Source organism: Podarcis gaigeae (assembly GCF_964106915.1).
Source record: "Podarcis gaigeae genome assembly, chromosome: 8".
Lineage (NCBI taxonomy): Eukaryota > Metazoa > Chordata > Lepidosauria > Squamata > Lacertidae > Podarcis > Podarcis gaigeae.
In genome coordinates, this window is record NC_139684.1 from 33,612,722 (window position 1) to 33,630,728 (window position 18,007).

General features: G+C 43.1%; 1 protein-coding gene across 3 annotated transcripts in view; it reads right to left on the bottom strand.

Annotated features, from left to right (window-relative positions):
* The window catches only part of ZNF423 (zinc finger protein 423), a 422,985-nt gene that overhangs the window by 39,545 nt on the left and 365,433 nt on the right, over positions 1–18,007 (bottom strand). For all 3 annotated transcript variants that reach the window (XM_083750440.1, XM_083750441.1, XM_083750442.1), the window contains one exon: positions 1,620–1,751. In XM_083750440.1, the coding sequence (XP_083606566.1) occupies positions 1,620–1,751 (132 nt within the window). The remainder of the gene's footprint in view (positions 1–1,619; positions 1,752–18,007) is intronic.

Sequence of the window (18,007 nt, forward strand, 5' to 3'; positions counted from 1 at the left end):
GTGGAAAAGCCTGCCTCTGTGTTACCATAAGCCAATGACCATCAAGCGGTGGCAAAACTCAGCACTGTCATGGTATGTGCCTGAAAAGCAGCACCACTCCGTACCTGGGCTGCAGCATTTTCAGTCACATGCAGGATCCACTGAAATGAATTGGGCTTGACTTAGGTATGTTTAGTGCAGATATACTGATACCCTACCCTTTATGATGATAAATGATGGCATGGTTTGGGGGGATTTTTTTGAATGTGGGGGATAAGGGAAGACCTGATTCTGCAGCCTGCTCCCAGTCTCTTAACCATGGTTAAGATATAAAGATCATCATGGCTACCCAATACACATGCACATGGAAATGAAGGGGTGCTTTATGAATGGCTGAGAGAGTTGCCCAGATTTCCCACGTATACACAGTCATGCGCTGAGTATAGCATGAACATTTACTTTACACTTCACCCTTGGATCACTTGCCAATGTTATTTAGAAAACACACAGAAGAAATAGAATATCGAGACCCCAGCAAATAGTAATTATAACAAGAGTCGTCACTGTGATCTGATGGCATAGGATGTTCCAACTTAGCTGAAACTAAGTAAGTCTTGGTTTGGGCAGTGGCTGGATGGGGGACCCCCCTGGAACTCTATGGATGCCACTTTGGGCAAGTGCAGTCATAACAACTCTAGTCTAATAAACCATACTTTCTTGAGCTCAGATTCCTGCTTAGCATTAACTTCATTTAGATCCTGGTTCCATAACTTGGGGCCTAGACAGTGATTAAACCACAGTTTCTCAGTGAAGATGTAACATAAAACTGTAGTTTAATGAAGAAAGGGGTGATGTGTGCATGCAGGCTCCCCCTCCCTTTTCTTTTTGGTGTAATAAACCATAGTTTACTAGAATGAGATGGTTACACCTAAATTTGATCCTCAGGTTCCATGATGGAAGAAAGGCAAAATAGAAATCAAACAAACAACCAAACAAAATGCTTAATACACCATTTTTAACACTGAATATGCATTATGAGCATTGCACATTGGCTATTTTAACAATCCCGTAAGAGTGATCACTAGTACTCAATTTAGAGATGGAGAACCAAGGCTTGGCATAAGTGACTTGCCCAGTGGCATAGCGTGGGGGGTGCAGGGGGGGCCGGCCGCACCGGGCGCAACATCTGGGGGTTAGGGTTAGGGGGCGCAAATCCATGGGTTAGGGAGCGCAAATTACTTGCCTTGCCCCGGGTGCTGACAACCCACGCTACGCCACTGGACTTGCCCAGGAAAGTTAGAAAGGTCAAGGCTGTCAAGGAACCTGAACCCAAGTCTCCCACATCAAGATCCAACACAATCGCACCGTAAAATCACTGCACATTGGAATACAGAAATAATTCTAAATGTTCACACCTGGAGGTTTAAATGACTGTGGAAAATACTGCCTAGGAAGAGGAATGAAGGGGAGAAAGGCTGCCCTTCCAGGTAGCTCTGGTTTGTGAGATCATAGTCAAAAGCTTTTCTGGTAGTGGTTTCCCCCCTTCCAAGGAAAGGAATACTGTATTTTAAAACTCCCCTGTGTGTCATTTCCGGATCAAGCCATGCACACAGAGGCTTGTCTGGGTCTGACTGTCTTACCTGTAAAACAAACAGGGCATTTGAATGTGCCTCCCATCCCCTCGAAGCTGTGCTCAATCAGGTGACACAGGAGCTTTGCCGGAGAGTCAAACATCTGGTTACACAGCTTGCACTCATGATTGATGCCTTCCTCTGCAAGGTTCAAATGATACAACTTGTTAGTGACACAGCAGATTAGCGTCTGAAATGCAGTAGTCGGCGAGAAATCACAGCACTGGATTGCATGGTTTCCGGGACCCAAAGATGCTGTACTTGCAACACCGCCTCCCCCCCCCCTTTACAAAAGCATGCGTTAGTATGCTTGTAGTGTATTCAGGTGTACAGCCGCAAGTCAAATTTGAGGGGCATTTCTATTTACAGCCCTGATGGAAGTGACATTGTGATCAAACCACCAGTAACATACACTCCTGTTTCCTCAGGCTTGTGACACAATGCCATGCCTCTACGCTCCGCGAAAACAGAAGGAGAGACACCAGACACAACAGCACTGCTGCGGGCATATAAAACACACACACATATATATTATTAAGAATACTCAAACCTACATCGAAAAGTGCAAGAGGTTCAGGTGAGGCCGTAGAAAACAGGAGGCCAAAATGCTGCTACCTTCAACTCATTTTGCATTGTAACAAATTCAAGAGAAGGTGTCGATACTAAAGGAACAGCAGGGATCCCGAAATGAGGGTTTGAGCCAGCCAAGTTAGGGGGGGGAAATCCATTCTAAGTGGGGCAATTAGTTCCTCCCTCAATATGGATTTGTATTTCCTATATCGTCCATGAAAACAAAATGTGTTTAACCTTCCACAATTCAGGGACAGAGTGCACAATATGACAACAACAAAAACTGTGTTTGTGTATGGTACTGGTGCTAGGGCTGGCAACCCACCTGAATCGCCTGTTTGCAATATTAAGCCCTATCTGGAAGTACCCAGGCTACTCTCCCGGGGCCAAAAGCAACAGGTAGGGGGAGGGAGTTCAGAGCAGGTGAGGGTGGGGGCTTTTTAAAGCCCAAGGGCCACATCCACTTCTGGGTACCCTTCTGAGGGCCACATACCAGCGGGCAAAGGTCACAAGGGCACGACAACTATGTAAACTTTACAAGGAGGGGTTTTTCTATACACACACACACACATCCCTCTCTATCCTCTGTCCAGACATGCAAGAAGCATTGTCACAGTTCAGGGGTATGTCCCAGCCAAGCAAAAACACTCAAGGAGGATGCAAAGCAGAGCCAGTGAGGGGTGTGGTGTGGGGAGAGTGCCGAGGGCCGGAAAGAAAGGCCTGGAGGGCCACACTTGGCCCACAGGCCTGAGGCTTCCCACCCCTGATCTAGGTTCCTTCCAGAGAGATATTTACTGTGGGATGGGTGCTGCTCAGGCATGTATGTTTTTTCAGAGTACATAGAACACTATGGACTCCGAAATGTCAGTCCATATCCCCACCCCACCATAAGCAGATGTGGCCCTCAGGCAGATAAATGTTTTTAACCCCTGATATAAAACATATCTGGTCAGGGGTCAGCACAGGTGGGTCAGTGCTGATAGGGGGTCCCGGCCACTCCCCCGTCTAGGTCTTATTAACGTCAATCTGTTTGCTGCATCATGTGCCTCCAAGGCCATGCTCCGGTAGCATAGTTTCTTCGTGGCTTAGAGAACTATTATTTAAGCACACTGGATAAAGATATGGAGAGTGCAATCTTTTGAAATGAAAAGAAACGGGTTATTAGCCACAAGCTGGGATGAGAACTGAATTGCAATCACCACTACCCTCATATATATCCATTTCCAGAAGTCATGTTATTCCATTGAAGCAAAAATAACCAAATGCCTTGTGGCATCTTAAAGATTAACAAATTTATTATGCCATAACTTTCCACAGACCAGAGTCCGTGCATGAAGTGCAACTGGCAGGCATTTACATATAGAACACTTTTGAGCTTCACATACATTAGATCACTAAATTCCTTACAACAGTCCTGTAAGGTAGGCAAGTATTATCAGCCCCATTTGGCTGTTTCTTAGCTATGGCTACCTAATGACATCACGGCACAGGTGGTCTTTGAACTAGGTGCTTTTGTGTTTCACAGCCCACTCCCGTACACTATACCTGTTCTCCTCACAAGCCAAACAACCAAACACATGTATGGGAATTATATTCCCAGTTTTCACATATTTGGTTAATGCTAATTGTATACCATTTGGGGGCAAGTCTGGAAGTGTTTCAAACAGTTAAAGCTACGACAAAAAAAACTCAAACAAAAAATAATAATAAAAACATAATAGGTTCCCGCAGATGTGGAAATTCGTCCCACTGGAGGCTAGACCTTTTGATTTGCAAATCCACTTCTGAATTATAAGGCCTTCTTCTCACCAGTTGGGTTTTTTGTTGTTGTTGCACTCCCACAGGAGTCTATTATATATTTTCTATGTCAATGAAACCATCCAGAAAGAAATAAAAAAGGAGGGGGGGAGAGAGTGAGTTGAGAAAGAAAGAGGAAAAAGAGAGGAGAAATTCCTATGATTTAGCATGAGAAACAGTCCCGCTTTCTCAAATTCAAAATTAAGAAAAATACCCAAAAGATGTGGAAAGGAATTGCTGATACTTTCTTAGCATCATGCTATGGTCAATGTAGCGCAGTGGTTCTAGAAGTTTGGAATATGGGGGCTTCCAAGTTCAAAACCTCACTCAGAAATGAAGCTCACTTGGTAATGGTATTCCATTCACCTTCTGTCAGCCCAATCTACCTCACAGGGTTGTTGTGAGAATACAATGGTGGGGGAAATTCCTTCCAGTAGCACCTTAAAGACCAACTAAGTAAATTCTTGGTATGAGCTTTCGTGTGCATGCACACTTCTTCAGATACACTGAAACAGAAGTTTCCAGACCCTTCTATATAGTGAGAAGGTGGGGAGGGGTATTACTCAGAAGGGTGGTGGGAATGGGTGATTGGCAGATAGCTGTGATGAGCCTGTTGACGACTCTTAACGACTGCAATAGGTCTTACAGGAAAAAGCAAGGGGTGAGAAGGTGAAAAATGGCTTTGTCATGTATAATGAGATAAGAATCCAATGTCTTTGTTCAGACCAGGTCTCTCCATGGTTTTAAGTAAACTTAAAAAGCCATTTTTCACCTTCTCACCCCTTGCTTTTTCCTGCAGTCGTTAAGAGTCGTCAACAGGCTCATCACAGCTATCTGCCAATCACCCATTCCCACCACCCTTCTGAGTAATACCCCTCCCCACCTTCTCACTATATAGAAGGGTCTGGAAACTTCTGTTTCAGTATATCTGAAGAAGTGTGCATGCACACGAAAGCTCATACCAAGAATTAACTTTGTTGGTCTTTAAGGTGCTACTGGAAGGAATTTTTTTTGTTTTGACTATGGCAGACCAACACGGCTACCTATCTGTAAATGGTGGGGGAGTGAAACACGTGTGCAACCTTACTGGAGCAAAGGCAGGATATAAATATGCAAAGCAGAAAGAAAGCAAAACTGAGAGCTAGAACCATGGTGAACTTTGGAGGATGGTTTTCTCAGCTAAAAGATTGCACATGGAAATGTTAAAGAAGCGGAACGGTGCCGGCAACATAGTGACTGGACATGCAGCACTAGATTTTTTTCATAAAAGAACACACCCAGTTATTTCCTTCCTGTGCCTTACATGTATGGGAGGGAACGTCATCAGATGGAAGCGGCGTCACAGGTATTCATAGGAGAGACCAGCCTAACAGGTAAAATATGGAACCCATCTCATTTTTAACATAAAAAAGCAGATTGCTACCACTTGCTGTGCTGGTGTCTCTCCATATTATTCTCCTTAACCCTGCAATCTGCTTGTGGATCTATTGATTCAATGCTGAGCAAACACGGCATCAAATCACAGATTCTTAAGGTCTCTTTCTCTGTCTCCCAAGTTCAGAATAATAAGCATTAATTTTACACTTCATTTCTCTGCACTGGGGGCGGGGGGAGACAGAGAAAGAAACGTGGTCCTTGTTTAAAACAAGCAGGCCTGCGGGATTTTATCAGGCAGAAACTATGTCAGGCCAAAAGAGGAACAGAGCGCTTTGTGTAAAAGTGTCGTGGGGAGATGATAGTATTCTGTAATGTTCCCAGTACCTACTTTTGTCTCCAAAAGCATTTGATCCCTGGCAGACACATATACTTATTTCCATACAGGTCTTGAGGGGAAAGCCAGTAGGGAAGAGAGCTGATTATCTGAATCCTGAAGGTGAAACCTGGGTGGTGCCCAGCAATGCTAAAGGCAAGCACAGGGGCGAATATGGAGGTACATAATTTACTGCCTGTTAGTGAGGATTAGTGAGTTGCACTGACCCGGATGAACTGCAGTGGCGAGGCTCCGGCTCCCATTGTTCTTAAGTTCAAATGCATTTGCATGGTGTTGATAGGACCACGCTTTGCTGCTGCACTTCCTACTCTATCGCGCTGCTTTGCTTAGTGCAGTGGCACTGCCACGCCTTGACATTCAAGCAATTCCGGTGGCAGAAAATGTTCACTTGATGCAAGTTGCAAGGAGTCTCTGAGCCCGTAAGAGAGATGACAGTGGCAGCCTCCTGGCAAGGTCTCCATATAATTAATAATACCGTGTGGAGCCCATGCACTTGTAGCCCCTGAAATCCTAATTATAAACTGTATTAATGGCAACGCAAAAGGAACAACACAAGTGGCATAGGCTGACACCCTATCAAACCAAGAACAAAGGAGAGATGTGTACATGTAGGAAAAAGACAATAGCCTTTACTGCTACTTTAGAAACAAATCAAAACCACGACCTCTCCAGACTGATTTAATAAAACAACATTCTCCCTTAAGGGAAAGGGTGTGGGGAGTAGCCTCCTGCTTCACTGTGAAGACATTTAAAACAACCTGACACTCATTTTTGACACTTGCATGTAAATCACACACTGTTTCCTTCCCAGAACATTCCATTTCTGCTTCATTGCAACAAATTAGGGTAATGAAAGCAGATGAGCTTTACTTGTAAGAGTGAAGCACATAAATCCCTTCCTTAACTACACTCCTAATGAATACAGGGGTGCTAAAATCTGGTGCAACCAAATGTTAAATATCTATAACCCACCCAGTTCAAAGATAATGTGTCTTGTATCTTCTTTATTGGTGTTTTTTTAGGGGGTCAGCAAGTGGAACTTCAATTGGCACTGGAATAGACAGTGCATTAGTGTCACCAGTCACGGAAGAAGAAAATGATTTGCAGTGGTGATTCCAGGATTTTGGGGAACCTCATTAATGGCACTAACATTGGGCCTCCCTAACCTAGAAGAGGCAGAACGCGCACACCAAGAATTCTCTTAGATTGCATTTGATTTACTTGGCCACACTGTGCAAAACAGGAAATGGTAGCCCTGTTTAAGTAGTTTAATGTACAAACCGATTCAGGAGTTTACCTTCCACAGATGTGAGCAGGAGAATGAATGAATGAAATCAACTTGTATCACAAAGGAGCCTCTCTAAAGAAACCTGAACGAGGGAAGCACTCATTACACACTCCAGACAGACAACACAATTGCAGTATTGATTTGTCATTAAACACTGCAGTGAGGATAACGGGACCAAATTCTAGGCAAAGAATCGTTTAGACCATTGGCAAGAAAGAAAGCCTTGGCTCAGCTAATCTAATTGCTGTTGCCATGTTGGAATGTCAGTACTTCCATTTTTCATTTAAGAAACCCCTGTTTTTACAATGTCAAGATATTACCGGTAGCCTGTTTTCCATCCCAAAATGTACCATGGTATTGTTACCCCACTGAAATAAAGGACGAAAGCTGCATCTTCCTCCACTTTCTGCAACTGTTCCCTAGGGCCTGGATCAGGTATCGTAAACCTTTTCAAACCCAGGACCCACTTTTAACCCAAACATGTATTTGAAGACCCATTTTCTAATATTTTACTATATATTTACATGGTGGCAGTGCTCCTCCCCATTTCAGGCAGAATTGGCTGATTCAGAAACTCTTAAGCGAAGAGGGCATTTTATACTGTATCTCCCCTCCTCCCCAAATGCTTCTCAAAGTATTCCAACTTATCTCCTGCCATTTCTTCTCCCCTTTCCCTTTTGCAATTAACTTGTACCCTTTGCATATGCCTGAACTGACAGGTTCTTTTATATGTGTTCCCTGTTCCTTGTAGTACATTCACTTCCTCCTCCTCTACTAGCTTCCCTGCTTTAACTCCTTCCTCTATTCCCGGTGTATTACTGCTACTTTTGGAGCTGCTGCTACTAGGATCTGTCCAACCCCAAAGCTACTGCAAGAGCAGGTGGTGGGCTTCAGGGCAGAGGCCCATTGATGGCCCCCACCTCACAGTTATTAGGCATATTCAAAGCCTGCCCTTCACCATTGTTGCTCTCAGGGATGGATACAATGCACAAACTACAAAATTACATAAAATCAACGAAAAAGAGATTTAAAAACGGCACATCAGTTCACCCATAACACTCTCCCGGTATCCTTCTGGGCCCCTTCCTCTGAGCATTTTCTCAACCAAGTGCCTTTGGAAATCACAAATGAATTCGGGTGGTCTTTGCGTGGGACCGGTGGGACAAAAGCAACTGTTCAGAACAGAACCCTGACAATTAAGGAGCCTGGGTTTTTGAAGAGCATGGGATTGATGGCGTGGACAGCAAAAGCATCACCTGGGGAACTGGGTGTAAGTCCTCCGAGGGTTGATGGAGGTCAGTTACTATAGCAACAGAGAATGAGCTCAACCTTGTAACTGACCCTTATCTTTTTTTGATCTGTTGGCCACTTGGGGCCAGAGCTGGAAATCAACTGGAAAATAATCCAGTCACATATCATAAAGAAAACTATCTATACTTATTTAGCCAGGTAGAAGCTGAAATCCTTTGCTTGGGTGGTTTTGCTATACTTAAGTGCCTCTCACCTTTAATGTCTGTGCAGCATTTCACAAGCCTGCATATAAGTAATCTGCATTAACAGACTATGCATGCTGAGAAATTCAGCACAGCTGCACCTATCTAGATTTATGCATTTCTTTAGTTAGCTAATTGGGAGGGTTACAGTCTGCCTTCTGACGTTCAAAAAAAGTCCACAAAGTAGAATGCAAAAATAAGAAATAACAGGGGGTTTGTTTTGCTTTTTAGACACAATATAAAATAGAATAAATTCCTGCACTTATAGAAAATAAAGCACACTAAACAGGCAGGGTTTTAAGAATATCAAAACCCAAGTGCTTTAGGAAATAAAAATATATCATCTTGACATCTGAAGGGGGTGCCCAATGAACTTCTCTAGGGAGGGAACTGCACAAATGGGGGCCACCACAGAGAAAGCCCATGTTCCCCAATGGACCTCAGGATGTGAGGGGACCAAATGACTGCAATAACACCTCCAAAAAATGCAGAGCTAGCAGCATGGCTCAGCATCTACCAAGGGTGCACACTTCTGCTGGGCACTGACAAAAGCTTCCTAGACCTGCTACTCTTCACCATTAAAACTGCAGAAGGCCAGTGAGCCCCTGTGGCCGAGAACATTACCAATGCCTTGAACCCTCAGGCAGCTATGCTCGGGTACCATCTTGTCCTGTACTCTAATATATATATATGAAGCTGCTGGAATTGGTTAGTTTACCGAGACCAGACCTTTGCTGGCTACTGTTGCAAGTTATTCGTCATTTGTGCTGATTTATCTTATTGCTGTTATGGTATTTTTAACAGGTTTTATTGTAAACCACCTTGAGAAGTTTTCATAACAGGTGTGTGTGTGTACGTAGATAAACAGAGAGAAAGCACACACCGCAGTCCAACATCTGGTGAGACAGAGGTTCTCAACCCCTGATTTCATTGCTACACAAGTGTTATAGTTTGTCACTCAAGGAAATTTCATCTGGTATAATGAGTAAAGTGCTGGATATGGAAATCCCAGCTCAGTCCTGAAGTTCACTGGTGGGCCTTGGTGAAGTCTCCATCTTTAGCCTACCTATCAGAATTAAGGAGGCTCACATCCTTATGATCATAATTTGAAAAGCTACCTTCATATAAAACATTAGAAGAGTCCAGAAATCCACTTTTCCACACCTCGTCTCCCTCTCTCTGACTTGCTATCCAATTCACACATCTCTAGCCAAAGCCTAGCATACTGTTGGTACTGAATTAATGTTACATTAACGATATAATCTTTGTCATCATCCTCATTATCTTGACCTGGAGGAATTAAATGAGTGAAGTCACCGGAATGGAGAAGTTAACAGATTGAATTCCAGGTATTTGACAGCTTTGGATGCCTTTTTAGATTTTTAGAGACACACACATATTGGTGACAGGCTACTCAGTCAAGATTTTTTGTTTCATTTTAGAATAAAATGTCCTCAGAGACACACAGCAATGGTATGACTTGGAGGTAAAAAATGACATATTCTTGTTTCAATAAATGCTTTCCTGATGTGTAATGTTTATTATGCTAAAATCTGCTTCCATCAGTACTGGCCTGAAACTGTAGCTAGTGCTGATAATCAGATTTAGTCCTGAACCTTGTCATACCTGGGACTCACCTTTAGTCCAAACAATTGGGGTGGGGACTCAATTTTTAAAAACCATTTATTTGTATGGTGCTGCTGCTCCTATTCTTAACCCACCTTTGGTCAGGCTGTGACCCAGTAGTGAGTCCCAACCCACCACTGTAGACCAATGAGTAAAAACACACCATCATACTTATGTACATGAATGAGGGTGAGAAAGCATGTACAGTATAGTTTTTAAAGGCTTTTCAAGGAAATGTAAATGGAACAGGAAATTTTGAATTAACAGCTGGAAATTCAATACAGACCACGACACAGAAAAAAATATTGAAGACTGGATTACTGCAACACAGTCTATGTGGGGCTCCCCTTGCAGTTGGTCCAGAAGAGAAAGTTAGCAATGCTGCAGCATACTGCACTAACAGGAGTGAGATCCCACCAGCATACAACACCACGACACATCTGCTGTAGCTGTCAATTTGCTACTGGTCTTACTATCAGCAAATAAAGCGCTTAACAGCTTGGGACCAGTGCACTTGAGGGATTGCCTTGCTAACTCAACTGCTTCTTGCAAGTACCACACAATGTTCAGTCCACATCTGCAAGGAGTCAAGCTTTTCAGCATGGCTGCACTTGTGTTTTTGGAAGTCCCTACCTATTCCCAACATGTAGGCACCCTCACTGTTTCATTTCAGACACCTGCTAAGCACTTTTCTCTTTTGACAGGTCTATCTAGACATGTAAACAAGTTTTCCTGAATATATATATATATACGAAATATATATATATACGAAAGCAAATATATATATATATATATATATATGCTTTCGTAGATTTTCACGGGTACAGGAATGCAGGTTTTGGTGTCCTCGGGTGTCTTCCCGTGTAAAAGTTGGGGTGTCTAGGCGACGTTTCGACGAGGTCTCACTCGTCATCTTCAGGCTGGTGCTTTCGGCTTCTTGTTACTGGAACAGAGCGGGATCTCAATGTTTGAGTTCCTATAAATACTGTAGAGGGGGTGTGGTGTCTAGCCTCCAATGTTCTGGGCAGAGAGGAAGTTCCCAGGCTAGTGTGCCTTTTCTTCTTTTGTTCCTTAATTACTTGAGAGATACCTTGAGTGATTTCTTGAGTGATATCCTGAGTACCACTTAGGTGGGTCATTAGGTGTGGATTAGTTGCTAAAGTCTTTGTGTCTTGACCTCTTGAACTTTGTGAAGAGTTTTCCTGAGAAGATGGCTGTATTGCACTTAGTTGTGCTTTGGCTTGGCTTCGTGTATAGGGGCGAGCTGTGGTTTTGTGGCTTGTGTCAGCCAGATCTGTGTAGGGATTGCAGGGGGGTGCAGCATCCGGAGGTGCCACCATGGATTGGCTACTGGATGGTGTCCAGAGGCACACAGAACGCCAACACCAATCAACCACACCAGACCCAAACCCAGACCCTCTCCACAGATGAATTACTGACACCATCCAGTAGCCAATCCATGGTGGCACCTCCGGATGCTGCACCCCCCTGCAATCCCTACACAGATCTGGCTGACACAAGCCACAAAACCACAGCTCGCCCCTATACACGAAGCCAAGCCAAAGCACAACTAAGTGCAATACAGCCATCTTCTCAGGAAAACTCTTCACAAAGTTCAAGAGGTCAAGACACAAAGACTTTAGCAACTAATCCACACCTAATGACCCACCTAAGTGGTACTCAGGATATCACTCAAGAAATCACTCAAGGTATCTCTCAAGTAATTAAGGAACAAAAGAAGAAAAGGCACACTAGCCTGGGAACTTCCTCTCTGGCCAGAACATTGGAGGCTAGACACCACACCCCCTCTACAGTATTTATAGGAACTCAAACATTGAGATCCCGCTCTGTTCCAGTAACAAGAAGCCGAAAGCACCAGCCTGAAGATGACGAGTGAGACCTCGTCGAAACGTCGCCTAGACACCCCAACTTTTACACGGGAAGACACCCGAGGACACCAAAACCTGCATATATATATATATATATATACACAGAGAGAGAGAGAGAGAAAGAGAGAGTCATACATACCTCGGGTGGAATGCGCTTCGGGTTGAGTGCGTTCGAGTTGCGCTCCACGGCAGCCCAGAAATAACAGTGTGTGTTACTTCTGGGTTTTGCCGCTTGCACATGCGCAAATGCTCAAAATGACATCACGCGCATGCGCAGAAGCGGCGAAAAGCGACACGCGCGTGCGCAGACGTGCCGTCACTACTTACGTTTGCTTCTAGATGCGAACGGGGCTCCGGAACGGATCCCATTCGTATCTAGAGGTACCACTGTATCTCAATTGTTGTCTTAAATTGGTTTATGTTCACTGCTTACATATTCTTTGGTTTAGCAGTTTATACACTATTATAAATGAATAAATAAATAAATGTGTCTGGCAACTTGGCCCTGCTGAGCTGCAGCAAAGATCTGAAGAGGGTGCTAGCTCTACTCACACAGGCTCCTCCACATGACTGTGTGACTCTGGCTGTGTGGAGGAGTCTGCGCAGGCACAGTTGGTTCCCCCTGCAAGAGTCCTTTTTCTGAGTTCCAGGTTGGTGGAACTGGCTAGGAATGTGACATCAAAGAGTGAGGGCTATGTCTTGTGCACATGGAGAAAACCTGAAACTGCCCAGCATAGAAGAATCTCAGCTTGTGCTTCAAAGAATAGAGTGCAAAGCCATACAGACCCCGAGAGAGAATTGGCACCAGAATTGGCCAGGATGAGCCCTTTGCCATCTTGTAACAGAGAAAGGAGATTCTGTTTATTATTTTATTATTTTTCCAACTGAAGAGGGCACAGGCTTGTTTTCGCCTGCTCTGGAGGGTAGGACTCGAATCAGTGGCTTAGTTACAAGAAAGGGGATTCCAACTAAACATACAGGGAAAACATTCTGACAGTAAGAGCTGTTCGACAGCGGAAGGCTGTGGACTCTCCTTCCTTGAAAGTTTCTAAGTAGAGGTTGGATGGTCATCTGTCATGGATGCTTTAGCTGAGATTCCTGCCTTGCAGGGGGTTGGACTAGATGATCCTTGGGTCCCTTGCAGCTATACCCTCCTGTGATTGTGTGATTCTATTCCACTTCTACCATTAGCCCTCCATAGGTGGGGCTAAAGCACGGATTATTAATTTATTTAACATACAGATTCACCTAACAAGACTCTAAAGAAAAAGCAAACCAAGGCCTTAAGGTTGTCTAGGAACTTCCAAGGCCTATCCATCTACAATCTGAACCTTTTAGGGATAAAGAGAAGAGAAAGCTTTGCCAGGTGGGATACAGCCTATGAATCTTGCACTGCCCATGCCCCTTATCCACAGCTCTTTGTGGGCATGCCATTTTTCATTGGCATCATGTTGCTCATATTATTTGAATCCCTCTTTCTTTCAGCTGAAATATAATTTTGCATTCAAAATACATTTATATGATCTAGGCTGGCACAACACTGATGTATTTTATGAGCTGAAGATTCGTTAATAAAATCTTCTATGCCTACTTCAATCTTATGACAATTTTACTATTATGTTTTCAAGGGATATGAAAGCTGTCCGCAGTGGTTAGAAACATCACTTTAATGAAAAATGGTAACGCTGGGAGTTTGATACTTCTAGATATTGCCAAAGAAAAAAAGTAACAGAATGAGCTGCATTTTCAAAGTGTGCATTTGGCTTCAGATCAACTTCTTGGTGGAAGAAATTAATTATGTTCCTTATTCAAGTCTATGTGGTTCGTGCTTTCCTGCAATACAGGGGTTGGGAAAGATTTCAGCATTAGGCTCAGGCAACCAAGATATAAAACCTGGTTTTAGAAAGGGCCCTAGGTATCCATAGAAGGAATCTCCAAACTTCTGCAAGTTTTGCTGCAATTAACAAACTATCCCGTTGCATTTATGCAATCCGCTCTGTCAATTTTGATCCTGAACAGCAGTTACAATATAGAAGAGAATCTGTACATCTCCTTTGTTGGGATGTGCATGAACTCCAGATATAGAAAATGCTCAACTTCCCTTTCCACATACTGAAATTTGTGGCAGAAAGCACTAAGGCAGGTTGATTTAGAGATGGGTAAAATCTGTATTTCCAGCCCATGCTAATTTAGCAAGTTTTTACCCATATTTCTGCTGTGTTTCCACATAAATCTCTATGGTTTAAAATAGGGGTCAGCAACCTTTTTCAGCCATGGGCTGGTCCACCGTCCCTCAGACCATGTGGTGGGCCAGACTATTTTTTTGGGGGGGAGGGGAATGAACGAATTCCTATGCCCCACAAATAACCCAGAGATGCATTTTAAATAAAAGGACACATTCTACTCACGTAAAAACACGCTGATTCCCAGACCGTCCGCAGGCCAGATTGAGAAGGCGACTGGGCCGCATCCGGCCCCCGGGCCTTAGGTTGCCTACCCCTGGTAAAACAACTACTACTGCTCCTTGCAAACCAAAGACCAGCACTTCGGGCAAAGAGCAGGAACAGAACACTTCTTCTTGCTGTACTACTTTTCTATTTGAACATAGAGGACTCAAAGCCAGGATCCACCACCCAGAGTCTAAAGTGGTGCTACCCATTCTACTATCTCAGATTGGCATCACTTTCATGGATAGACCAGACTGAACAAAAAGATGGACTCTGGGAACAGTAAACTTCAAACAAAATGCCTGGAAAAACAACCACAACCACACACACACACACACACACACACGGAATAAATAAAGTATTTCCAGAGAGCTTCAGGTTAATCAGAAATGTGGTGCACAAAATCTCTTGTTGCACCAAACACAAATATTTAGAAAGAGATTACCAAATAATAATAATAAAAAACACAAAGCTACAGTATTTGTATTTTGAATGTTAATTTGACATAAAGAAGTGTGCATGAGGGAATGTTTATAATCAGAACTCCAATAAACTCACAAATGACTCTAGTATTTTATAAGCTTGTTAGGAACAAATCACTCCCTTAGCTTATATTTACTTACTGATGAATCATAAAAGGCCTCAATACACAACGAGTAAATTTAAAAAAAAAAAGGTTTTCCTCTGGTTTTATCAGCAAGATGTATTCTGCAAACCTTGCAAATGGCGCTGTGAATTCTGTCACCTGTCATGTGACAAAAGAACAGCTCCCCCTAAGTTCAACATGGGAACCTGACCTATGTTGTCTCTTCTCCTACCCTACCAGCCGCAGAAGAGGCATCCTAGTTTTCAAAAACACAGAACTAGATATCTCCCCTTGCCTCCTGCCCTTCTGTTGCCTGGAGAGCAGTCTTTGGGAGCACATCCAGGCGTCCTAATCTGCATAATGATGGACCTCTAGAGGGATTGTTCTGTCTTATGAAGAGTCGGAGAAAATATGCACTGTCCTCTAAAGCAAGTGCGGCAGAAACCAGCACAGAATCTAAAGGTGGAAATGGATGCTACCCAGAGACCTGAATGGGCCTCCTATTTGGTCCCCCCAACATATAAACCCATAGGGCATAGAAAATGTGCAACACTTGGGCTTAGTGCCAGAATCAAGGCTCTCAGCTTTGTGTACAATTTTCGAGTCAGATGAGTCAGCAGGGCTGTAGAGTGGGACATCTCTAAGAAAGCTAGGGCAGGGATAGCTAACCCTTTTTTGGCTTGAGGGCCATACTGAGAGTTCACCATCCCCTCTGAGGGTCAAATGCCAATACACACACACACTTGCACATTCACAGAGCACACAGCACATACTCATCCCGGGGGGTGGAGCCACACATACAGGAAGTTCGGCACACACCCTTTAACAGAAAAGAATGAATTTCCCTGGTTTCACTTTAGTGGAGGTGCTCTAATGGAATGTTCTCCCTAAGGAGGCAGCCCCAGCACCTATTCTACAAGCTTCTAGACACCATGTCAGGACATTTGTATTTACCCAGGCATGCTAAATATATATATCATTATTATTTAGTTTTCTATTCTACCCTTCATCTGAGGATTACATGGAAGTTTTCAATATAGAAACACAAGAACACATAACGTAATAACAAACAAAAACACACACCCCAGTTTTAAAGGCCATAGATTGTTTAATTAGCCAAAGGCATAGGAGAAGAGGAATGCTTTTGCCTGGAACCTAAAGATATGTAATGAAGGCGTAAGGTGAGCCTCCCTAGAGAGAGGATTCCGCAAGAGGGAAGCCATTGCTTCATGATTTCATTGCTGACTTGATCTTTCTGCCTCATTATATTGCATTCTGTGTTTGTTGTGCATCAGCCTGAAATATGATTTGATGAAGGGTGGTATAGTAAATAGGGCCCTGATCTAGATACATGGTACAAATGTTAACTTAAAAAATACTTGGATCCTATAAAATATCCTCTGACTAATCAGGCTGAAGAACTGCCAACCCTTAGGTGCCTATCCTGTACAGTGGCATCTCTGGTTAAGAACTTAATTTGTTCTGGAGGCCCGTTCTTAACCTGAAACTGTTCTTAACCTGTTCTTAACTTTAGCTAATGGGGCCTTCCGCTGCCGCTGTGCCACTGCTGCTGCATGATTTCTGTTCTCATCCTCAAACAAAGTTCTTAACCCGAGGTACTATTTCTGGGTTAGCGGAGTCTGTAACCTGAACGTCTGTAATCCAAGGTACCATTGTATATAAAACCAATACTCAAATGGATTGGTGTGTTATCAAATACAAAATGTAGTCATACGTTAAAACCCCAGTCTGAAGACTTGTTTGATGATCATCTACAACCTTTATCTAAACAAGGTTAAATATTGATACTAAAACACACCCACACCCCTAAATATCCCAGACATAAGCTAATGACATGACACTACAAAACTGTTTTTGAATAACCTTTTACAAAAACATATCAAGGAAAGATCTGTTGGTGAGTCAAATAACAATATCTACCAGCATGTCAGGAATCATGGGAACTACTTCCCATGGTTCCCAATGCCCCTTCACCCCATTCTTCTCCCTTCTTCCTGTAATGCTTGCTCACAACAGCTTGACACCTACAATCTATGACAATTACAAAGCCTGCCTCTCCATCCAGGAGGAAGAGCTCTTGGCTTGGGGTTGCTGGGACCTTGCAGGGAGGCTTCTAAACAAATTTGGAATTAGCTCAATTTGAACAGACATTCTTCAGATTTATCAGAATCGTCCCCATGCCAGTTGCATACCAAGTTACTTTGAATGACAGAACTAAGTAGGAACTTTCCCAATATGGCTCCAACCCCTGGGACCTGGTCACATGGAAGCAAGATGAAACACTGGGAACACTATTTGATACAGTAGACTCATCTAGTTCTATCTTTACATAGACATATATAAAGATGTGCATACCTCAACAGGCTCATAAGTGATATGTTAATACAAGTTGTGTATGGGGAAGAAAGAGCTGGCACAAGGGTATTTTTCAAATAAATGTAAGTAAGTGATCTGCGCAGTAATGACTGCATTAGGTACGTTTGCCTGGCATTCTTATTTATGGGGCTAAACTATTATTGGGGGTTATCAGACCATGTGTTTTATTAAACACACACTTAAAGCACCTAGCAAAGCACTATGCAATAACATCTTGTGGTCTCAAAAGATGGATCCACTTACAGCCGCCATAAAGTTGCTGGCTACATCTAGTCTTTAGTGTTTACAGCAAAGACACAGTAGCTATGTAACTGAGGCAGGTCTAACAAAAGTTATGGGAAGTGCGAAAACATTTTTACTCAAATTTCCAATTTTCATCTGGAAAACTCATTTGTCATAAATTCTGCTGTTTCCAAAAATCAAAATTCAGATGGTGTTCATTTTACTCTTAGTAAAAATTATATTATATATTAAAAAATCAAATAGTGTTTTACACAGGTATGCTGAGCAACAACCTTCCCTAGCACTTTTTG